Source organism: Carex rostrata, chromosome 25, assembly GCF_964058835.1.
Source record: "Carex rostrata chromosome 25, lpCarRost1.2, whole genome shotgun sequence".
Classification (NCBI taxonomy): domain Eukaryota; kingdom Viridiplantae; phylum Streptophyta; class Magnoliopsida; order Poales; family Cyperaceae; genus Carex; species Carex rostrata.
The window spans coordinates 417,680-442,255 of record NC_135942.1 but is presented as its reverse complement, the minus strand read 5'-3'; the positions used below and the strand labels follow the sequence as shown (position 1 = coordinate 442,255).

Sequence of the window (24,576 nt, the reverse complement as noted above, 5' to 3'; positions counted from 1 at the left end):
CGATCTATATTCGAAAAATTAGATTTAAATATTTGATATTTTAATGTTTATGTAGATATGGATACAAATATGATTTTACGTTTTAATTATTCGTATCCGTTTTATTAATATATTTGTTAGTGGTAATTGCTGCTAACCATACAAAAAAATTATCCATATTCAAATAGTAGATATATACCATATAATTTAATATATATTATAAACAAATTATGTTATTCATCATTATAGTTAGATAAATATTATGAACTTAAGTATTTTTTAATAATTTTTTATATTATTTTAATAAATATCCGATCTGATCTGTATCTGTATTCATATTCATATTCAGAATATAAAAAAATAAGAAAAGATAAGAATATAGTTTTATCACTATCCGCTCCGTTTTCACCCCTGAATTTTATGGAAGTCAATTAGTCTAATACTCAAATACAAATATCCATTGACCATTAGCTTTTCAGCACAAAAGTCTTTAAATAAAATACTTCGCGAGAAAAAAAAAGGGGGAAATACTGACCTTCCTTCCACCCACTGAAATTAAAGGGGATATCTCTATGCGTGGTGATTCCTTAATGTATGGAAAAATTCTCGAAATTTTTATTAATATTAAAAAAAGTTGCAAAATCTAATAATTTGCATCTATTTTTGGATTATTTCCGATTCTGTCCAATCCAGAGAATAATTCTCTGAATCTGAGATTACTTTTCAGAAAATAATTCTTCAGATCAAAAGGTTCACTTTCCGAAGAATTATTCTCCGTATTTAAGTTTTATTTTTTTTAATTAAACATAAAATGTTATGATTTATTTATTTATTGTATTAAAATATTTCTTTGTGTGTTATTTGAAAAAAATAAAAATATTTTGAATCTGAGTTATTGATTCCAGATCAAAAGTCACTTCTGAGTAAATAAAAAAAATATATATCGTATCTCTTCTAGTATATTTAAATTCTAAAATATTGTATCTATTTTGAAACAAAATTAATATGAAATCATTTCGTGTCAGAGTGATGAACGAAATCTTGTCAACTAATAAAATCCTGCTCAATCCGGATAATTTTATGGAAAGTAAGTTTGAATCTAGAGAATTATTTTTCGAATTGGGCAGAATTGAAATTTTTCCGAAATTTAATGCAAAATGTTAAATTATATATATATTTTTTAATAGTAATAAAAATTTCGGAAAATTCATCAAAGCAAAAAAATTTGGTTGAACTGCTTTTTTGGAAGGGAGAATTTCATATATGCCACTCAAAAACTGTAAAATTACGTATTTATCATTCAAATTTCTATAATTACGTATTTACTATCTAAAAATCTATTAACTCACATATTTACTCAATTAATAAAAAAAATGAGATTAATTAAGTTTAATATTATATAAAATATAATTAATAACTTATTTAGTCTCTTCTCCTTCTCCAGCCGTTCCTCTTCTACGCATATATTTCCCTCTCGCTTTTTTTGACGTAACTTTCTCCTTTATACTGAAACTCTTCCCTCATCTCATATCTCCCACTGAAACTCGGAGAGAAAGATAGTAGACTCGGAGATTAGTATTCCACCTCTAACTTGATCATCTAAAAATTTGTTTTTAAACACTTCACTTTTTCCAACAAAACAGTTCGTACTGACCGTTTTGTTACTCAAATAGTGCGGGTCTTTTAGCTGATGGAAACTCAAATGGTGTAAGGAGAGAAAGAGATGGAGCTAAGTTAATCCTTGATTAATTATTGTTTTAAGAATATTAAACATAATTAATCTGAGTTTTGGATATATTTGATATACACTAAAGTTATATTGGGTAAATATATGAGTTATTAGATTTTTAGATGGTAAATACGTAATTATAAAAATTTGAATGGTAAATACTAAATACATAATTTCACTATTTTTGAGTGGTATATATGAAATTCTCCCTTTTTGGAATAAACTCGTACATGCATTGTATTTTTGAGTAGTATGCAGTACCTGCAGTTTAATAAACATGCTTTCTGTAAATCAAATATGAATTTCCTCAAAAAACTATATAACTTACAATTATTCATTAATATTAAATTTAATTTTTTAATTAATATTTATATCTTAAAAGTTCAAATATTTCAATTATCCGATCATTATTTGTTTAATATCGGTATTTGAATCCGTATTTGTGGATTATCCGTTTCGTATCCGTTTAAGACGAATTTAGTTTTGAATATTGATATCCGTTTACTATCCGTATTTGTATTTGTATCCGCTCATTAAAATGCGAATACGAATTTAATATTAGCATTATCCGCTCCGTTTACACTTTACACCCCTATTGAGAGGTCCTTTGTTAATTGCTTCTTCTTTTTTTTAACCCAAAGAAGGAAATCTGTCCTTTGAGACCATCATCTGAGCTCAACCAATATAGACACATACAGTTTCCAACAAAAAAAATCAATTTACGCTAACTGGTATAGTTCTGACAAAAATTGTGCCTCAGCCCAGTTTGATCACATAACTAAACAAGATTCTTTACATCACAACAAAACTCAGTTTTATGTATATTAAAGGGTCAAATAAAATTGGAATCAGACCAGGACAGGAGGTTCAACCTTTTTCACTACAATTTTGTTTGCACATTTCATGGTCACAGGATATTCATCAATTTTGTTTGACGTTCTGTCTTTAAAAAAATATATCCCTCTTATTTAACTTTTGCCTTTATTATGCATATGTTTGCAGTTCTTGTTTGTAGGAATTTGAAATAATAAGTTGATGATTATCCTGTGAGGCTGTGATCATGATATTTGGACAAGAGATTCTCGACACTTTCATCATGGAGATAAATCTGCTGTTACAGGACCCTGCAATTCTTCATCCAGCCATTCAATTTTTTTTCATATGCTCATCTCAACAAAGATACTTTATCATACACGAATCATAATAAAGTTGAATGGCTGGATGACAAATAACAGAGTCCGGTTATCCCCAAGGAATAACAGCAGATTTATTTCCCTTCCATAATAAGTTCGAGCCCCGGCCGCCACGACTTCGTAGCTATATTATGTTAATTACACACCAATCATTTGGGTTCACTTCAACTTCTGTAAATTTGAAAGCTTTATTTCTTATGTAAAGCCAAGACTCATTTTAAATGATTTGATTTTTTTTTCTGGAGCTATTGATTCGGTGACATTTCATAGTTTTTTAAAGAAAATGTCTAATTGTTCACAGACTTTTGTTCATTATTTATCCACAGCTTTGACTTGCGCGAATACTGTAAAACTACTTCTACATGCTGTATAATAATACAATATATCACATAACAAATATCAGTTAATCACAAAACATCCAACAACTATTTGAAGTGGTTCTATGATAGTTAAAAAAAGATTACAACTTGCATAACAGGATAAAAAAATTTGTACTTTCAAACTGTACTTTCGGAAATTGTAGTTATAGGAAGATATTGGCGGTTACGGTTAGTTATTAGCTGTTATTTTGACAAAAAACGTGATAAAAATGCAAAATTAAATTTTCTAATTATTTTTAAAAAAAAATTTCCACGATTTAATGAACACACAAATAAATCATCAAATTAAAACATTGAACACTGTAAAATTATCCACTTGACCTATAAAAATAAAATGTACAAACTATAAAATTACAAACATGCAAAATACACAAATGAAAACGATAAAATAAAATGTTAAAAAAAATTAATTTTCAATACTATAAAATTATCAAATTAAACTATGAAATCAAAAGGTAAAAACAATAAAATTACTAAATTGTAAAATTATTCGATTAAATAAAATTTAAAAAATGTCAATTTGCAATACTGTAAAATTGTAAACTTAAACTGTGAAAATAAAAAGTAAAAACTATAAATTTAAAATAATGTAAAATTAGCACATGAAAACAATTAAAATATAAATAAAAAATATAAATTGTCAATACTATAAAACTGTGAAAATAAAGCGTAAAAACTATAAAATTTCAATAATATAAAATAAGCATATGAAAATGATAAAATAAAATGTAAAAAATAAAAAATTTCAACTTAAACTATAAAAACAAAACATAAAACCTACAAACAATCAATACTGTAAAATTTCTAAATCTAAACTATAAATCCATTCCATGTATATTGTAAAATTTCTGAATCTAAACATACATACATAATATGTTCAACAAAACAATAATATTCACCACACACAGCATCTGTTCAACACAAATCATAATATTCACCACAAAATAACAAACCTAATTATATCATTCAACATCCAGAATATCATCAAAAAAAACTATGGAAAGATAAAACTTCTACATTAAAACCTCATGTGATCATTGTTGGGATGAGTAAGAAGCCTCATCACAAGAACCATATGTTCTTTTGAGATATCATCATGCATACAAATAAAATAAACAATGAAACAAATTGGATTTATTACAAATAAGAATTACAAAATAATCTTACAAGTTTTTTACCTGGGTGAAAATTATAGGACTGTCCGTGATTATATTGTACACATAACTCAAGAGGAAGATAACGCAGTCCTTCGAATTCTTTCCCTGTAAATTTGAAACCTAAAACACTATAAATCTGAGATAAACACACTGCAAACTTCAATATTATAAATTTAACAGATGTAAATAGTAAAACTAACATATGCGAACTATAAAAACATTAATACATCAACTATTCACAACCACATTGTTAAACATTAGTAACTATTCACAAGCATAAATTGTCACTATTGAAAACATCAATGTTCAACAGTAGCAAAAATAAACAATAATATTCTAAACACAAATTTATACATTCCACACAAGTATACTATTCAACATACAAAACTTTTACTTTATAACCCTTTTTTTTTAGTATTGTCTAGATGAGTTAGAAGTCTCATCACTAGAACAATGCATTATTTAAAAATATCATCCTACAAAAAAACAAAACAAATAAGGTTATAAATTGATATCAACAATTAGTAAAAACTTTAAGTCCTAATCCTGCAAATTATTGGCAAAATCCTAAAAACTAGTTGAACAATCATGTAAAAGGTTACATACATATTGTAAAATGTTGTATATATCATGTAAAACTGTGAACTATATCCTGTAAAATAGTCTATATAATATTAAACATGATTCATATATCCTGGAAAATATTATATAGATCATGTAAATTTACTAGATAAATACTGGAAATTTAAATTAGTAAAACTGTTAAATAGATCCTGTAATATTACATATATGCTGTAAACATCAATAACTTGTAAAATATTGCATATCATGTAGGTATTGTAAAACTGTGAACTATATCTTGTAAAACACTATACATATCATGTAAAACTATAAACTATATATGGTAAAACTGTAAATATCAATAATAATATATACTGTAAAATAATACATATATCATGTAAAACTGTGGACTATATCATATAAAATACTCTACATAACTTTTAAACCTGATTCATATATCATGTAAAATATTGTATATATCCTCTAAATCTATTAGATAAATATTGGAAATTTAAATCAGTAAAACTATTAGCTAGATCTTGTAAATATTGCATAAATGTTGCAAACTATGTATCTTGTAAAATATATGATATATCCTGTAAAACTATGTAACGTATCCTAAAAAATATTCTACAGAAATTTAAAACCTAAATGACAGATCCTGTAAAATATTGTATAAGATCTATAAATCTATTACATGCATTAAGGAAATTTAAATCCGTAAATAACTCACTCAATTTAAATTTAAATCCAGACAAACCTGAAGGTCCAGATCCAGATCCAAACCTAAATTTTGGCTTACTATAAGGGATCAAATTATGATTGAATAACGTCATTTGAATCGGGGGTGTTAGATCAGTGTGGTCAGATTCGCCTTAAGAATCGTGCAGATCAACTATCCATGACTGTTAATGCGAATTAGAGATGAGCATCGGAACGAATTTGAACTGCCGATCGGACTGCCCATATTTTCACCCATGTACGGTTTGGTTTCTTCCTAACATTTGTCTCTCCAGTAGAACCTCCGAGAGAGATGAAGAAGAGAAAAAGGAGAGAACAATCATGATGTTTCGTCGCTCGTGGGGACTTGTATGGCCTACCTTATTCTCATCTCAATTTATCTGCATCAAGGAAATTTAATATCTCAATTTATTCGTATGTATGGGTTGAAGTCAATCCTTGTCTGAAGCATCTGATCATCGTGAAGGAAAGGTCCAAACGAAATGATGAATTTTTGTTTGTTTTTGGATGAATGAATGAAATAAATCGTCAAATTGATTTGGAGAAAAACGAATTAAAGGAAAATTTCCGAAGAGAGAGAGATTCGTTTTTTTATCGGTAAAATTGATTTGGAGGAAAAACGGAGAGAAGAAAAATATCGGAAGAGATCTGTCTTTTATGAGGGTGGAGACCGAAGTCCGTTAAAACAAGTTTAAATGTACTGGATAAGACGCTGTTGACAAATCGTGAACAAAAATTAGTGGATAGAAACTTTTTCTCCTTTTTAAATTTATGTTTTTCTTTGTGCTTTAAGAAGCCCATAGGCTTGCCTTTGTTTCTCTTGCTGAGAGAATCATCATTAAGCTTGCCTATCAATTTCAACACAAGCAATAGCAAGAAAATGATATGCATAGACGAGAGAAAAGTGACTGTCGTTCGGGTTGTTCTCTCTATTAATGGCATATCATTGATGCGAGCAATTCCGGTATCCTCTTTTTTAAAAGTGACAAGTACATTTTAAACACTTAATGAACTGACAGTCAAACGAAGCAATTCCTAAATTTAAAACATCCTCAACCCCCTCTATAGCCAAACTGTCCAAACCCAATTTGACTTGTTAAATAAAATTGACATAGTTATATTTTTTTTTTTTTTTTTTTTTTTTTTGAGAAAACATAGTTAAAATTTTCTGTGCCAAACTCTACTAATTATGCCCCTATTTAATGAAGTTACATATAAAAATGGAAAACTTGCCTCATCTACAGTAATGTGATTTGAAACCATTTAATGTGCCATAAAAATGAATGTACATAAATTGTCGAAAAGTACACTAGAATTATTCAAATTAATGTATCATGAAGTCGGATGTACGATAAAAATACTGAGAAAAAAAAGTAAGCTGCAATCCTCCTGATCTTATTTACACACACACACACACCAAAAAAAACATAAATGGCAATAAGAAAAGAAAAGATTACCACCATTGATGCTACAGAGTACTAACACAAATACTGGGCATAGTGCAATGGCACAAGCTCCCGTCTCTCCTCGAAGAGACGTATGTTGAATTCTCTAGAATAGCATCTAAAAGACGTTGACGTGTACCGGGGCCCTTTTACTCACAAACACAACAGGAGAGAAGAGACATAGACAGCTCCACAAAACCATCCAAGATGGCCGAGCTGGCTGGGTAAATTAGCTAGTGCTTTGACAGTGCTTTGACTCAAGGTCGGAATCACGCACATCATGCTCAACCGGTTTGGTAGAAATGAGCGGGTAGACATTGCTGAATTCTTCGTAGTCGTCGTCATCAAGACTCAAGAGCATCAATCTTGGCGAAAGCATGGCAGGAGCATTGCTTGAGAGAGTGGAAGAAGACCGAAGAAATGGATGCACCCACCCAGTGAATCGCCCCCTCATGCCTCTTGTGTGTTCCTGCTACTGTGCTTTGGCTGCTCCTTGGAGATGTATGATCATCCATTGGGTGCAGAAAGGATATATAGAGAGTACTTGTTTGATTAAATGAGAGAGGATAATTTTGGAGAGACTGTTTTATAAGTGGACTTGAATATTGATCTCTTTTTGAAATAAATAATCAAACTGATTATTCTTAACTTTTTCCCTGTTTGATTAGAAAGATAGCACCCAAGAAATGACAGCAGAGGAATTGGTTAGTGAGAAAAACCATAAAAAATTTATAGAAAAGATATGGACATAACAGATAGAAAAAATAATATAATATATATATAATAGAATTCTGAAGAAGGTTCACATCTAAAAAAAGAGTAGTTTTTTCTTGCAAGGTAAAGGCATTAGGTTTTTGGAAGTTACAAGGAAAAACATAGAAACCCTCTTTGTTTTTCTTTTTTCTTTTTTCGTAAGAAGAAATTTTTGGTAGAACTGGAAACTACACCGGTTTACTGACGCCACAGAATTACTTTTCAATAGACTCATTTTGAAGGGCAGCCCATTTTGTTATTAGTTTTCTTTTTGTCATTATAATAAGGAAGCGTCTAATTGTCCACAGCCTTTTGTCCACCATTTATCCACAGCTTTGACTTGCGCGAATACTGTAAAATTACTTCTACATGCTATATAATTCTACAATATATCACATAAAATATATCAGTTAATCACAAAACATCCAGCAACTATTTGAAGTGGTCCCATGATAGTTAGAAAAAGATTGCAACGAGAAAATAAATGTACTTTCAAACTGTACTTTCGTAAATTGCAGTTATAGGAAGTTATTGGCAGTTAGAGTTAGTTATTAGCGGTTATTGACAATTAGAGTTAGTTATTAGCGTCTGCACTGGGTTGAATCTTGTATACTTTAAAATTGAATCTTGTATACAGTAAAATTTTCTATTGAATCTTGTATACTGTAAAATTGAATCTTGTATACAGTAAAATTTTCAATGGAATCTTGTATATTGTAAAATTGAATCCTATATACTGTAAAATTTCTAAATCTAAACCATAAAATAATACCATGTATACTGTAAGATAAAATGTAAAAAATGCTACATTTCAGCTTAAACTACAACCTGCAAAGAATCATGTATACTGTAAAATTTCAAAATATAAACCATAGAATAATACCATGTATACTGTAAAATTTCTAAATCTATACATATATTCATCATCTGTTCACCACACAAAAAGTCTGTCATTTCACTTACACCAATCCTGTAAAATTCATCATTCAATGCTGTAACTTAAATAACAAATCTTATAAAAAATGTTATTCAAATTTTCAAACATCCAGAAAAGAAGTGCAACAATAACTCCAACACATTACCCATATTAATTTCTAGAATCCTAAAACTAAACAAAATCATATGTCAGTTTCCTTAGAAATATCCTTCAAAAATCTGAGGCACTCGGGCCATGCTATTAGAATAATTGAAGGCTTGATCTCCGCGCCATGTCCCTTTTATAGTAATCATACCCTTGCCTTCAACTCGTCCCGTCTTTATTTTCCAGCTGAATAGCGTTGCAGTATTATCTCGATACTTGAGAGAGAGAGAGAGAGAGAGAGAGAGAGAGAGAAGCTGCTAGAGGAAAAAAAGTAGAGAGGCGGAGATCTGGGAGAAAAAAAATTTGGTTTATAAAAGAAAGATAGAGTCCGTTAAAATTAGTTAAACGGGATTAGATAAGTCTCTATGGACAAATAGTGGACAAAGATCAGTGGACAAAGACCTTTTATCTTATAATAATAATATCATTATGAGAAATGAGCAAGGGTGCAAAGTGGAAACATCTAAAGTGGACGATTTGATTATCCACCTCCAATTCTATTCATTTGATGTACGTATTTATTGTTAGAAAAAATAAAAAAAATGCTTCAAAATCAATGTACTTCATTAATATATACTGATAAAATAATAATCCTATAAAATTTGACTGCGTGAGATCTGTATACAGTGATAGTGAATTAAATGGTAAAGGCAACAATGGAGCATTGTATCACTATTCAGGTCGTTTTAAAAATTCACCGCGCACTAAAATTTCACCCTGCATTAAAGCTCTTTCACATGTACATTGCATAATTCAGAAAATTAATAAAGTTTGCCTATAGGATTGTATTAAAAAAAATAATTTGGACACTGTATTTTCTTGACTCCGAAAGTATGTATTTACTTCTATAAATTTTACGATAAACTTGATGTATTGGTTTGTTTCTACCAATTTAGTTCAAAATCAGACTATCTTTTAGCTTTTGTTAAAACTTAAATATCTTTCTCTGACCTATGATTCTTCCTTTATTTGAAACAGGATTATAATAAAATTTTAGTATGAGCAAGATGTGGAATTTGAGAGAGGAAACGACTGAAATAAACGGAATACGAGACGCAAATATTTACCAATTGTTCACTCTAGCAAATAATTTTTTTTTTAATTTTTATGTAGAAACCATAAAAAAAAAAAAAAACACTGACGAATAACTGTATTGTGAAATTAATGATATATTATTCAGGGTCTGGTCATTTTTTTAGAAGTCTGAAACTAACCTTTTTGCCAAAAGGAAAAAAGAAATATTGCCACAAAAGAGAAAAGCTGAAATAATAACAAATACTTGCCAAAAGGAAATAGTAAGCAAACCCTAGCAGTAGCATTCAGTAACAAAATTTCAGATGAAGAAAAAATAAAGCACAAAATTTCAGATCTATAGATTGATTGAATCAACCGTAATGTACTTTCCCTCCTTGAACCAACATAAGATTTAGGCAGATCTAAGCATCTTCTTATAATCTAGGAAAGAACCGGCGAAGGGGGTCACTCTGCCCTCAGAAACTGCCCACAACTCATCCACACTATTTGTTATCAGATGCTCATCGTGACTTACCTGCAAAATTGTTTCCAGAATTTAAATTAAATACCTAGTTCTCAAGTCCTTAATATTTGTAGTTTAATTTTCTAAGAAGTTAAATAGTTTGTATCATTAGGAAAATTATGGTTCTCATGTTATGGTTGTGCTTATATAGAGTAATAGTGCAACATTTTTTAATTTATTTTGTTATTATTTCTTTAAGGAAACCAAAGCCAAAATGATGTATCAAACATTACGGAGGAAAATTGCACCCATAAACCCTAAGGTTATTTTTCTAATTTAATATATAAACAAGCATCAATATATAAACAAGCATCAAGTTAAATTGAATCCAACATATTTTAAGTTGGATCAAATTAATGATAAAGATGTACCATTAAGACTCCTCCTTGGAAAATGACCAGACCCTGAATAAGTGCCTCCACCGCATCCAGATCCTAAAACCAAATTCATGTTCAGTTAATCGATTTACAAGTAATCTAACAAAAAACATGAAAAATGAAAAGTTCATTTAACATATGCAAATAATGCAAAACTGAAAGGAACAAATGTTAGCCTATTTATTGGGTGAGAAATGAACTTACAAGATGGTTAGATGGTTCATCAAGTAGAATAATATGCGGTTTCTTAAATGTGATCTTTGCAAATGCAACCCTGCTTTTCTGACCACCTACAGCAATAAGAAAAACCCAAATTAAGTGAGAATTTGAGAGAATTTATATAAATTTTTACAGATGAAACAATGATTGGTGCTTACCGGACAGGGTATAAATAGGTTGCAGAGCAAGACTTCCTGAGACACCTAAGGAACCCAAATGAGATCTCAGCTTTTGTTCTGGTACACCCTGAAGGAGATGAAAAGCAAATAAATCTGTCAATTAAGAACTGCAGTAGTACATCCCAGAACCCAATCAATTAAAGGCATATGTTTTTAGATTTGAGGTACTCACAGGAAAACATTTCATCATATAGAGAAGAGGATTTGCTGAAAGATCAAGACCGTCTACATGGTGCTGACTAAACACAGCCATCCTAACCTATAACATTTTTACAGAAAATGAACAAAAATTATTCAGGAAAATATAACATTAGAATAAGGAACATGCTGTGGTAAGAATTCCTTCGAGCTTTATTTGTAAACCATCAATCTCATCTAAATCTCAACTGTAGTGCACACTTTTTCCTTTTTTGACAAAAGTAGGCTTCGCCTACTTAAGACTTTATTAATAATAAAAAGAGAGTTACAAGAAGATATGTGGTTAGAGAGGGGAAACAAAGTAAAACATAAAAATAGAGACGAAGAGAGAGAGAGAGAGAGAGAGAGAGACAACACAAGATTGAAAATCACATTCCTAGCTACCTAGCCTAAAATCCCTTAAAAGAACTACAAAGTATTGCATACTTTTTAAATAATATCCCACTCATGCTGACGAAAAAGATAAACCTCTGGTTTAGATACACTAAATAGATGAGAATATGCTTCCATTTGAGACCATATTTCTCAATGTTCAAGCTAAAGGCTTGAAATTAGATGTAAGAACTTACCTTAGGAGACCGAAACACAGTTCCAGAAGTCGGTTGAAGATCTCCTGATATGAGCTTTAGTATAGTAGACTTACCAATACCATTTGGACCAACCACTGAAAATTTTGAAATGAAATTATAGCTCACTTTCAGTGCCACTCCAGGTTTGTAATTTCAAAGCTTTGGTACTGATTTGACCATAATAAAACATAGGAAAAGTGATTTCATTTGTTTCAAACACAAAATGCTGCAAAAACAATACACCATTGAAATCACAGGTCAAATATAAATAACAAAAAACCACAAGACATTATAGAACACTTACTTGCTATGCGGCTATCGAGGTCTATGCCAAAATTCAAATTTTTAAATAAGATAGGCCCTCCTGGGTAACCAAAGGAAGCATCGCTACACCAAGAAATAAGAAACAAATATAATAACAAAGAAAAAGGAAAAAATGAATTGAACGGTACAGAGTACACAAACACAAACAAGCACTCGATAATAGAATATGAAGAGACTGAAACCGAGATATTGCAAAAGAGTTTGTGTTGAGTTTTTGCCTATTAAATTTGACATTTTAAGGGGAGCAAATATGAAAAATATATAATTTCAACAGCAGTATATATGAAAAAGTTTGTAAGCCATTTTTTTTTAAACAAAACCTGAAACTGATAATTGGAGGTCCAGGCTTGTCATCTGGAGTAGGAAAATCAAACTTGTAGCTGCACCAAGAAGACAAAAAAAGTAAGGTTGTCAGAACAGAAGGTTCATAAATAATGAATAATTACATGAGTCAATTATGAGGCAAGCAAATGAATTAAATGTCCATAAACATACTCTGGATCATTAATAATAGCATCTACAGTACCCATCCGATCCAATGCCTGAAAGATTTTAATATCAAGTATCAGTAATAAAAATTAGAAGAAAAACATGACACCAGAAGAATTTGTTTTCAGGAAATGAGCAAATTGATGATTCCAGTAATAAGAGCCATTAAGAGTACCTTGATTCTTGACTGAACAAGCGAGGCCCGTTTCGCATTATAACGGAACTTATCAATAAAATTCTGAAATGCAAACAAACAACAGATTATTGTTAGTATCAGTTTTAAATTTCTAATTTTGTGAAATTTTGAAATCAAGAGTACATGGATTTACATCACCAATGTCTAGGATAAGGGTACTTTTGTGCCATCATTTTGAACTCAGTCATACCAGGCTTTGTCTAGGTACGCCTAATTTACAAGTAAAATAAAGGTATTCTGCTGATTCTTAACAACTACACTAATAAACCATAGAAGAACACCCTACACCAGAATGATACCAGAGTACAACGCCGGCATATACTGAGCACAACTTTGTAGGTCCTCAATTTTAATTTTGAACACACTAATTTACACAGATAAGGAAATTGTATTAAACAAGCAAAAAATGCCAAGATTTAAGATATATAAAAGAGACCTGCATGTGTGCCCGGGCCTTCTCATTGGACTCCACAGCCTTCTGCTGGTTCTTAAGCAGCTCTTCCCGTGACCTCTCAAATGTGTCATAGTCACCTTTGTAAGCTGTCAGCTTTTGGTTGTGCAGATGCAGTACGTCTGTTACTACCTGTAATGGTTAATTGTACCAACATTTCATTATTCAAATAGGATTTGGATTGTTCAATAACCTGTCAAAAGAAAACATAGTATGCAGGGTGGAGACAAGAGTTTTAAAGAATATGGATTATGGGATCAATTATAAATAATTTGCTTGAGAAAAATATGCTGATCGATCATAGAAAAATTTCAAGAAAATCTTCGGAGGTTAATTTTAGATTATGTATGGCATTAGTGCTAAAATGGTAGTGACTAAATCATAGACTGTCAAATTAAAAAATCACAGCCTTTAATTGTCCCTATTTATTTTGTTCGAGGACTCTTATGGACTAAACCAACATTCTTTTGGATCTTTTCCTGTATATTCTTCTCTCCTGTTTATTCTTTTGTATTGTCTGTTATTTCTGTGCTCTTCCTTCATTCTCTGGTGGAGATTTTCAAAGCTAATCTTCTTCAATAGATGTTGTATTATGGTTTGCTCTTTGGTTTCTTTACCTAACACCTGAATTCCGAGCCTCCAAAAGGAAAAAAAAAAAGATTGTTCTTCTCTTTTTCTTGATCTGCACCTATGTTATCTACGTACAGCTAATACACTGCCGTATGGGTATCAGAAATGAATCAAATACGGATTCGAGCATGATACAAATGTGATATGTATCCAGTATGCCAGATGGCGTACTCCAATATGTATCATTAAATTATGGCGGGATATAGCCCATGAACACGCATAAATACGTGTATACCTGCCACATAAAATCATCAAGAACAATCTCATTTCCCACACAGCTGGGCACATGCACCTAGTGACTTGTTGGAAGAATCTGCAGCGCCTCCTCCTTAAAGCAAGAATTTCCATTTAATAATTCTATAAACTGTTTTTTATTTTTATTTTTATTTTTACTCTCTCTTTAGCTAGATTTAATTTATCTATATCTCCTACTCATCATAAAAGAGCATTTTTAATAGAGACCATTGGAATTTTTCCTCCTTTCTAACCATTAATTGTTTCAAACTGATCCATTTCTGATGTAAATAAAAAGTTGCCAATTGATTCCTCTCAGTTCACTTTTTTGGTCAACCAAATAATGTATCTACATTTTATTTAAAAATTAAATGGCTATACTTTTCTAACAGATGTTCTTATCATTTAACAATATTATATTACAAAAATATTGTGTTACGAGACATGACAAGTATATATTTAAGATATATCATATCTTATAATTTTGAAAAATTGCATTTTGCTGTATCACGTTGTATCCGATACAATACTCGTATCCATATCCATGCAGCAAAGATCTGCACTTTTACCTGATCAACACAGAAAAATATTTGCTGACTTACTGTATTCAAAAAGTCTCTGGCGTGAGAAACAACAATAAAGGTTTTAGGCCACTTCGTCAGATATGACTCCAGCCATAAGACAGCGTGGAGATCTAGATGGTTCTGCAAATAAAACAAAAAATAATATAAAATTTAAGCTGTAAAAAGAATAACTATATAACATATGTTATTCCAGAATAAAACAAAAAAAAGTTACCGTTGGTTCGTCAAGAAGTAAAAGATCAGGTTCAATAAATAGAGCACGTGCAAGTGCTATGCGCATTCGCCAACCACCTGAAAATGCTCTTGTTGGTTTTAGCATCATTTCTTGTGTAAAGCTTAGTCCCTAAAAGAAACAGTTAATTGTCAATAAATTTAAAACATTAGATGCAACAAGCATGCATATTCAACCGGAGGATATAAAGTTTTCCAGGGCACATCAGAACCAGATATCCAGGCCTGACCAGTAAGGCTCGGGATTTTGGTATGACACCTAATTTGGGCAATATAGTTTGTCATTACTTGACACTTAACAGCTGGCTGTCCAACAAAACCTCAATTTATCCTTAATTGTGCAATTAAGAATAAAAAGCCTATGGAAAAAAAGGAAATAAAACCTGAAACAGCAGCAGTGTTTCATAAACGTTCAGTTTAAAAGGTTATATAACAACTGGAAGAAATATCGGCATCCGGACTTCATATATGGATATTAACACAAGAAAATAAGTTTCTACATACATTAACATGTTTTATTACTATAATGGAAAAGGATAAGGGAAGGATGCAAGCTCTTACAGCCAAAATAGAAGCAGCACGGGCTTCAGAGCCATCCGCACCAATAAAGTCCAGTCTTTTGTAAATTTCTTGAAGCCTCTTTGAAATAGCATCTGTATCCTTCTCCATATTTTTTCCCGATTCTTCTTCAAACTCTACATCCCTCTACATCACAACTTATTGAATGAATTAATGACAAAAAAATACAAGGTAAAAAAAAAAGTGCTTTAGGTTTTTCCTAGAAAAATAAATAAATTAGGTTTTCTCTTACAGTATGGGTCAATGAGTTCTAAGTTAGGGTTAGAACAGAGGAAAAAAAACAGTCACTGTCATCACACAAACATTAAGAAAAGGAACACTAGATAGTTTAATCCCCAACATTGTACCCATCTCACTTTATGAAAATCAAAAGAGTGAGGCTATGGTACTATGCATAGTGCTGATTGGTCCGTACTATGGATCAATATCTTTATTTTCAAAGTCCAAATAGTCGATCTGAACCGTTCAACATGATCTTCATATGAAAATGTACTTGCAGACTAAATTTTACATATTTTATAAACTTTTTACTATTTTTTAGATAGATGAAAAACTACTTCTTTTGATCAAATGATTTTCTACCTAAATTACTTCTTTTGATAAAAAAATTACCTTTTGCAGACTAAATTACTTCTTTTGAATGGTCTAGAATTTTTTGATCAAATGATTTTCTACCTATCTAAAAAAATAGTAAAAAAATTATAAAAAATGTAAACTTTTGATCTACAAGTACAATTTTATACAGAGATCATGTTGAACGGTTCAGATTGATTGTTTAAACTTTGAAAACAGAGATATTGATCCATAGTACGGACCAATCCGCGCTACGCATAGTACCCTAGCCTCACTCAAATAAAAATATAGGAAGAAAGAAAAATGGGAAGGTAAGGAGTGCAATGCAACCTGTCGAGCAAGCAGGCGGGCTTCCTCATCCAAGAGCTGGATTCTCTCAACATCAGCATTGAGCACACATTGCAAGGCTGTGGTGTCGTCACCAACCACTTCTTGCTCCACATGCAATATCTGACAGTTTTTGGGTATCCCATCTATAGCATGCAAGGCCATGGATCTCAACAAAGATGTTTTACCTGTACCATTTCTCCCAACAAGACCTAGTAGAAAATATTCACAACAAGTAAAAGCGTGTCAAGTAGTAATTTTGAGAAAAAGAGACATAATTGGATCAATATTGCAGCATTTGGAAAAAGAATCCCACAGGCCACAAGTCACCAATACAATTCACAATACAGTAATTCCTGCACCAATCAAAATTTCAGTACCAAAGTGTACATGCAGAAAACTGATGAGAGTGAGTCTACGGTACTATGCATAGCACGGATTGCTCCGTACGAATCAATATCTTAATTTTCAAAGTCCAAATAGTCGATCTGAACCGTTCAACATGATTTGCATATGAAAATGTACTTGCACACAAAATTTACATTTTTTATAAATTTTTTTACTATTTTTCTAGATAGGTAGAAAATCACTACTTTTGAATGGTCTAGAATTTTCAGATTAAGTGATTTTCTACCTATCTAAAAAAATAGTAAAAAAAAAAATCTAAAAAATGTAAAATTTGATCTACAAGTAAATTTTCATATGGAGATCATGTTGAACGTTTCAGATCGATTGTTTGAACTTTGAAAATTGAGATATTGATCCGTAGTATGGACTAATATGCACTATGCATAGTATCATAGCCTCACTCGTATATTATGGATAATATCTCACCATAATGCCTTCCATGCGATAGAGTAAGGCTTGCATCTAAAATCAGATCACGGCCACCCACTGTAACAGAAAAGTTCTCCATGTGTATGTCCCGGATAGTGGGGCCACCCCCTCCATCATGGTTTACAAAAACTGCCGGCATTCCTGCCCTAACAGCTTCCATCTCTAATACATGCATTTGATATTCAGCCTAGTAAAAGAAGGAAAGAATAATCAAATAAGACAATTTGGGGAGCTCAACAGTTCACTAATATAGTCTCAAAACTATGCATGTTTAGCTTCTCCAGGGCTTTGGTAAATTACATCCACTATTCATTCTAATTTTGCAGAAAGTATCAAATATTATTTCATATTATTCTGCAAATAATATTCAACCATAAAAAGTGGGTGATAGAATGAAATTTACCCACACCTCTGATGACTGTTTTTCTTTAGTTCAACTTCACAAAAAATCAAATTTAAGAAAAAAAAGATGTTTTATATTATAAGCTGGTCAAGTTGAGATTCAGGAGAGATGCAGTTAATATGACAAGCAGTAATGACTGATCTAATATTTAGTTTGCTTGTTTTTTTACAAGTGGATGGTGTCAGTTTCATATTTACATTTTTAACATGAAGAAATGCAACATGTGCAGATATAAAAAAGGAAAATGATGTTACCTCTCTCTGCCTTTCGTCTTTCCTTTTTCTCCTTTCAATCTTCTGACGATCCCTTTCAGAGAGCAAGGGGCCTTCAAAAATATCTTCTTTCTTCTTAGGAGCTTCCTCTTCATCCATCCCATCATACATTCGTAAAGGTGTTGCTAAGCTTCGCACTGCTTGCTTCGGTTTGACTGATTCATGCTTCCCAAATTTCTCTGAAAGCTTGCTACAAACCTGAACTCCAAAAGATAGCAAAATATCAAATTATATGATTTTGATTTGGAAAATGAGGAGAAAAAAGGAGCCACAGCAGTTCTTTCATATCCTCTCCAAGCCTTGCCATGTAGCCCGTAATGTGATCATAGAAGAAAATCATAATTCATGATCGGTAATTCTATCAATATAGTGTTGGTAAAATGGGCCTAATACTACATATTTTTATAAGATTGCTAGTGGTAGCAAAAGGAAATATGATTTTAGTATGGAAATTAATGGTAAGTATATGATGTAGATAGGCTTAGTGAACATTTTTTTTTTGTTATTATCAATCTTTATATGTTGTATCTGAATAGATTCTATTGCTGAGAGAAAGATCTTTGGGGAAATCATGACATAGGTACTGATCAGGAAACTTTAGAGACTCCAGTCACTTGGCCGTTTTAAAATCTGCTGCTGACAAAGCACCCGAATCAGATGGTTTGCCTTTCTTATTTTAATAAAAAAAAATTGTCTATGGTCAAGGATGTTTTTGTGATAGATTTTATATTGCAAAATTGAACAAGTCAATGCCATATTTAAATCCTAAAGTGCAAGATGCTAAACATATTAAGCAATTTATAACCATTTGACGTATAAAGTGGATGTTTCATTGATCCCAGGTTTGCAACCGGGGAGCACAAGCTGGCATGACAGCATCCGCTGATAGAGGGATGAGAATAGAATTTACAGTGCAAGTTCGGAGGAAAGACAAAAATGACAAAGAGGCATAACGGTGAATTTAAGCATGGTTTTGATGTATGCAATAATAAGGTGCATAAAACTGTGTGCTGTGTCTTTTGCGGGTTTTCTGAGTACATTTTGGTGCTTGCAATAATGCACAAAAATATCTGCTGTTAAGTGCCTGGTGAAGTGTTTTCTGCTAGTTTGGTATCGTTTGTAGGTATAACTGATCATGCTGTTTTGATTGTTTTCTGTATATGTCACTAGGAGGTCTTGGGATATGTGAAGAGGAAGGCGTAAAACATTTCTAGGAAACCCGTGGTCCAAGAGACCACCCTTTTGAATTCTATCAAAATAAAACTTAGTTCAGCTAAAACGTGGAGGATAAGGGAATCTGAAAACAAGATAATACTACTAATGAGACACAAAATTAGACCATTTAACTTCCTTGTAATGAAAACAAGATAATACTTCTAATGAGACACAAAATTAGGCTTTTCTAACTCCCTTATAGATGAGTAGATTTCAATATTGTACAGAAAGTAAGATGAGGAAAAAGAAATGAAGAAAATAGTTACAGAGCGACACTCGGAGTAGTCAGACACACATCCCGAGTCGATAAGGAGATCTCCGATGGCTTTGAAAACGCCATCGCCGTCGACGCCGAAGTCGAAGTCTTCGTCGGCGAGAACATTGACGAAGTAGTCGACGATGGGCTCGTCGAGGTCAACAAGCCCCTGCCCCAGCACCTCGTGCACCGCCGCGCTCGCCACCTCAGTCATCTCTCTCCCGCTCAGCTTGCTGTCAGAACAAAAAGGGAAGTTCGTTCCTTTTGTGCCTCGTGCAGTCGTGCTGCGGCTCGCGAGTTGTGTGGGACTGGGACTAGTGAAGGAAGAGGAAGAACGGGAGGTTATTTGGGCCTCATACAGGCCAATGATGGGCTAGTTAATTAATTTTATCATTTGGAAACCTCTACGTTGTATGTGGATCATAAGCGGGCTGGTCTTTTAGATTGTGGATCTGAGAAATCAGCAATAGGAGGAGGCCGGGACAGACAGCAAAATTACATTTTTTTTTACCAAACTCGACAAAAATGCGAAATTTATTTAATTTTTAACTTGTTTCTAGTTTTTTGGATAATGTAATTTTCCTTTTTTGGAAATTATATTTGATATTTCTCCACGAGCATGGGAACCATTCGCATCTCAAATTCTCAATACGACGAACGAAGACCACAACTATCGCGGTCAACAACTAATCCGTGAACCGTGAACCGTGACCTTTGCCTCTGTGTCTCTCTCCCCAATCAGCATCTTCCTCGGCTCATGGCTTCCTCCACGCTAATTAGGACCCTAGCGGCGCCGCAGGCCCGCTCCAGCGCTGGAAAACCAGTCTCTACCACAGTTTGTTCTCTGCAAGGTGGTCAAAGAGGTATTTCTCTCTCCTCAGGTTTCAGCGAATCAAGGATATATCGCAATCAGAGAAAGGACGTTGTCAAGAGTACAACTCCTCGCCGTGGATCAATTGTATGTAAAGCTCAGGAGACAGCTTTAGATGGTAATTAGTCAAATCTTTTTTTGTTCTTTGATTTCTTTTTTTATCTATGAGGACTGAGGAGTAATGTTTTTTTAAGGAAGGAGACAATCAAAGTTGGCCAAAAAGGGCATTTCTTTTTACTGTAATTTATTTTTGTTGATTGTTTTAGTTTCAACTAAGGTCTCATATAGCAGCAATTAAGCAATTAATCAACAAAAATGTATAATGAATGATGACATAATTAAATCTAGAATTCAGGATCAGCTGGTACCCAGCTGGTATTTTCTTACAAGTTCTAAATTATTATTCACCATTTACACTTGCTAGTTAGTATATTATTTTTTCCAATCAAATGGGAATGTCCATTCAATCATCCATACCTTGAACCTTCATTTTTTTAGTAACAATAATTTCATATCACAGTGTATTGGGAAATTCTTATGTTTGGTATTCAGCAAATAAATCAGTGTATTGGGAAAATTATTATGTTTGGTATTCAGCAAATAAATCACAGTGTATTGCTACAAGGATTTCTGTGAAAAAAAAAATATTCTCATTTGTACCAAATCTTGTTCTTTGTTTAGTTTTAAATATTGTAATAAATATAAGCCTTAACCAATATAATTGCAGATATTATAGTTACATTTTTAACAGTAAAGAAATTGTAAAGCCCGTGAGAGGTCATACGAGTGCCAGAAAATTTTTGTTTGTGTATTGCTATAACCATAATTTGACAGAGTATTTGGCTAATTTGTAGTCCCTGACGTGGCAAGCTCATCATGGCAAGAGCAGGTGTTGGAATCTGACTTGGCAGTGTTAGTCGAGTTCTGGGCACCATGGTGCGGTCCATGCCGCATGATGCACCCGGTCTTAGGAAAACTGTCTAAATCCTATGAGGGAAAGCTCAAGTGCTTCAAATTAAACACAGACGAGAACCAAGAAGTCGCCAATCGTTACGGAATAAGAAGCATCCCGACAATTATAATCTTCAAAAATGGGGAGAAGAAGGATGCTGTTATTGGTGCCGTGCCCGAATCCGCTTTGGTCACCATTATCGAGAAGTTTATTGCGGTTTAATGACCATGTTGTTCAATATTTGTTTGTTCTGTGGAATGGATTATGTAACTTCTCTTTGGTTGTTGTTAGACTAAAAGTTGGATAGTAATTGAACATAAGTTTCGGTAATTGCTTCAAGCTGATGCAATTTTATATCATAAAATCCCTGCTTCCAAAAGCGGTGGGAGTTGTATATCAATAAGTAAAGGTGTTTCAACAATGACAATAATAAATACAGTGTGATTGTGACAATTGACTTGAAAAAGGAAGGTGAAATTGTAGTCAATCTTTCAAGAGCTTGATTTCTTTTTTGTTATTTTGGGTATGTTTGGATCGTCTGAAAATAGTGCTATTCTCAGAATGGCAGTGCTATTTTATTGAATCCATTCAAACAAACTCACTTGCTATTCGGAACAAGCTGAATAGCGCTGTTCGGCTGTTCTACCAAAATGTTGGAATAGCTATTGGTGCGTTGCTCAAAAAAAAAATTCTTGACAAGAAAAACTCATATTTTCGTCGATACAGCTAACGATTGAGAGAAAGGCTGTCGGTTTCAATCTCTCCACCTCATGACGAACAAATAGATATCTCGAAACTCTCTCCTCTCCTCTCTCTGGCCGCTCCTCCTTACTGTGCTCGTCACTGCGTTGGTACCGATTGATTCTGCGACGCAGCTGATCGACGGAGATGGGGAGTTCAACATGGAGGGATTAGAGCAGTTCATCAAGGAGATCAGGCTGGCCGACTGTGGCCTCTCCTACGCCGTCGTCTCCATCATGGGCCCACAAAGCAGCGGTATGGTGCCATTAATTTTTGCATTTGGCCTCATTTGTATTGAATTGTTGAATTGGACTTGGAAAATGCCGAAATGGTTTTGATTGTTTACCCAATATAAGGAATGAGTTACGAATTTAGTGGGGGAATAGGTGTTTAACTCTGAGCTTTACTGTTACTTAAAAATTGCTTAATTTGTGTACTTATGAGTGCACATGTTAATTTGGTTTCTTTTTACTTGTTGGTTGATAGGTAAAAGCACATTGCTTAATCATCTATTCAAGACTAATTTCAGAGAAATGGATGCTTTTAGAGGAAGGTAATGCTCATAATATTTCTCTTCTTTGAAATTCTTTGGAGTTCCTTTGTAACATTCTTGTTTGAGCATGGTATTTGATATGTATAGCCAAACATGTCAGGTCTAATGCAGGTAGCATGCCAGATCCAAACCAAATTAACATCACTTTGATTGTGGTAAAATTATGCCATTTTCTTTGTTATCCAGTTTACATGGGAGGTTGGGACTGAGCTGAACAAATACGTTTCAGGGGCTTAGACAGTGGGAGTTGTTCCGTAATTATGCAAAAGCTAACGGTGAGTATGGACTTGCTTTTAAATGATGTTTTCGAGGGCTTAGAAGAAGGTATATCTTGTTGTTTAATTTCAGGGTCTGTTGTGTAAATGTTTCTGATGCAAAATTAAAGATTATGTTTGGAGATTAAACAAAATTACATGTTAACTCTTCAACATGTCAAATTTATAGTTGACAAACTAACATCAGATTGATTAATAATGTTTACGGCTATTAAAACTCATCTTCAGTCTAATTTTTGTCCTACTTAGTCAAACCCTGAAATTATATCACGGCTGTCTCTCTGAAAATCTTGCATCCACACCTCTAAAACTTGATTTCCTACAATTAGAGGTACCAGTGGAGGAACCAAAGGACAAAGTAATCATTGTTCGGAGTGGAAAGAGTCAAGAGATCTGCGTAGTGAGTTGAAACCAAGCTTAACTGAGTTTGATTATAGTTGACAATTTTGCCATCAGGATTCTCTTTTACCTAAGTGTATTGTGAGCTGAAACCAAGCTTAACTGAAATTATATGTCAGCTTTTTAGCTTGCATAGTGGTCTGACATTCCTTTAATTTCATTGGACTTCTTACCAGTTTTTGCATTTTATTTATTTTTCCCTAGCCTGTAAATGTGTGGAGTTGTTTGATTACATTCCTATTTAAGATGTGACAGTAGTTTTGTCAATTTCTGCTACCCTCCGCAATGCAGTGTCATATGTGAGGACTTAGCTTTAACTCAAAGATGTGAATTTCATTTAAAAGATTTTGTAATTTTTGGGCCACTGATGTTTATTGCAAATTGGGTGGAGCAAATCACTGTTGGAGATGTATACATGAAATTGATCCAATATTTTGGGCCATTAATGTTATATTGCAATTCAGGGATGTAGATACTCTAAGACAACACACTTGAGTAGTTACATATTTTTTAGGAGTGTATATATTTTTGTATATTGAGTAATCTGTTTAGCATAAATCTTTCTTGTTTGGATCTGCAGGAGTGTTGTCGTAGCAAGGAGGCCCTGGGAGGAGAATATAGACTTTACAAGCAATGATCAGCTTTTTAGAGAAATCGATTCTAATGTTCATCCTGGTGAATTGAGATATATGGCCATGTTTGGTTGTGGAGTAAACCTCTTACTCCACGCTTAAGGAGTCAATTAAGGAGTAACATAGGCGGTTTAAGATGGAGTAAGATTTGGACTAAACCGGAGTAACTTACACCACCTAGAGAGGTGGTTTAGCTTACTCCACCAAACATGATTAACTTACTCCGGTTTAGCTTGGAGTAAGAAATTTAATCCGGTTTAACTTTACTCCACAACCAAACATGACCATATTGTTTAAATATATTGATGATTAGTTTTTTTATATTTTCTTTTATATAGTGGGGAATGGGAAATGAAAAATCTCAGTCAAAAGAAAAGAAATATTTGTAAAGGTTTTTTTTTTTTTTCTTTTTTTAGAGAAATCCAGTTTATTAGTTGTTTTCCTCTAGGAATTG

General features: G+C 32.7%; 3 protein-coding genes across 6 annotated transcripts; 2 read left to right on the top strand and 1 right to left on the bottom strand.

Moving 5' to 3' along the window:
• Positions 1–10,309: 10,309 nt before the first annotated feature.
• ABCF3 (general control non-repressible 3) lies at positions 10,310–20,051 on the bottom strand. The gene is made up of 18 exons (XM_078326512.1): positions 19,710–20,051; positions 18,211–18,426; positions 17,551–17,740; positions 16,720–16,928; positions 15,799–15,942; positions 15,221–15,349; positions 15,025–15,126; positions 13,544–13,690; positions 13,087–13,149; positions 12,918–12,964; positions 12,743–12,802; positions 12,403–12,485; positions 12,099–12,193; positions 11,504–11,590; positions 11,311–11,398; positions 11,138–11,223; positions 10,928–10,990; positions 10,310–10,568 (listed from the first exon to the last, which is right to left on the bottom strand). The coding sequence occupies exons 1-18, from the start codon at positions 19,911–19,913 to the stop codon at positions 10,446–10,448; spliced, it is 2,136 nt and encodes a 711-aa protein (XP_078182638.1). The 5' UTR covers positions 19,914–20,051; the 3' UTR covers positions 10,310–10,445.
• A 237-nt stretch (positions 20,052–20,288) lies between these two features.
• On the top strand, positions 20,289–21,922 carry LOC144576213 (uncharacterized). Its single transcript, XM_078326515.1, has 2 exons — positions 20,289–20,688; positions 21,425–21,922. The coding sequence occupies exons 1-2, from the start codon at positions 20,457–20,459 to the stop codon at positions 21,742–21,744; spliced, it is 552 nt and encodes a 183-aa protein (XP_078182641.1). The 5' UTR covers positions 20,289–20,456; the 3' UTR covers positions 21,745–21,922.
• A 340-nt stretch (positions 21,923–22,262) lies between these two features.
• On the top strand, positions 22,263–24,178 carry LOC144543809 (protein ROOT HAIR DEFECTIVE 3-like). 4 transcript variants are annotated; one of them, XM_078292217.1, is made up of 5 exons: positions 22,263–22,518; positions 22,750–22,816; positions 23,046–23,140; positions 23,423–23,491; positions 24,071–24,178. In XM_078292217.1, exons 1-5 carry the CDS (start codon positions 22,425–22,427, stop codon positions 24,082–24,084), a joined length of 339 nt encoding a protein of 112 aa, XP_078148343.1. In that variant the 5' UTR covers positions 22,263–22,424; the 3' UTR covers positions 24,085–24,178. The 4 variants fall into 4 exon arrangements, 3 of the variants coding, with proteins under 3 accessions (XP_078148343.1, XP_078148345.1, XP_078148344.1); XR_013508081.1 differs by lacking the exon at positions 23,423–23,491 and having other exon boundaries at positions 23,003–23,091; XM_078292219.1 differs by lacking the exon at positions 23,423–23,491 and having other exon boundaries at positions 22,264–22,518; positions 23,046–23,091.
• The last annotated feature ends 398 nt before the right edge of the window (positions 24,179–24,576 follow it).

What these genes read in the sequence shown, in the direction of transcription:
- ABCF3 (XM_078326512.1), bottom strand. Translation starts at nt 19,913, where the DNA reads ATGACTGAGGTGGCGAGCGCGGCGGTGCACGAGGTGCTGGGGCAGGGG. An exon ending in AAGACGAAAGGCAGAGAGAG is followed by an intron (nt 17,741 to 18,210) that starts GTAACATCATTT and finishes TTCTTTTACTAG; the next exon opens with GCTGAATATCAAATGCATGT. An exon ending in ATCGCATGGAAGGCATTATG is followed by an intron (nt 16,929 to 17,550) that starts GTGAGATATTAT and finishes ATTTTCTACTAG; the next exon opens with GTCTTGTTGGGAGAAATGGT.
- LOC144543809 (XM_078292217.1), top strand. Translation starts at nt 22,425, where the DNA reads ATGGAGGGATTAGAGCAGTTCATCAAGGAGATCAGGCTGGCCGACTGT. An exon ending in CATGGGCCCACAAAGCAGCG is followed by an intron (nt 22,519 to 22,749) that starts GTATGGTGCCAT and finishes GTTGGTTGATAG; the next exon opens with GTAAAAGCACATTGCTTAAT. An exon ending in TTTCGAGGGCTTAGAAGAAG is followed by an intron (nt 23,141 to 23,422) that starts GTATATCTTGTT and finishes CTACAATTAGAG; the next exon opens with GTACCAGTGGAGGAACCAAA.
- LOC144576213 (XM_078326515.1), top strand. Translation starts at nt 20,457, where the DNA reads ATGGCTTCCTCCACGCTAATTAGGACCCTAGCGGCGCCGCAGGCCCGC. An exon ending in TCAGGAGACAGCTTTAGATG is followed by an intron (nt 20,689 to 21,424) that starts GTAATTAGTCAA and finishes GCTAATTTGTAG; the next exon opens with TCCCTGACGTGGCAAGCTCA.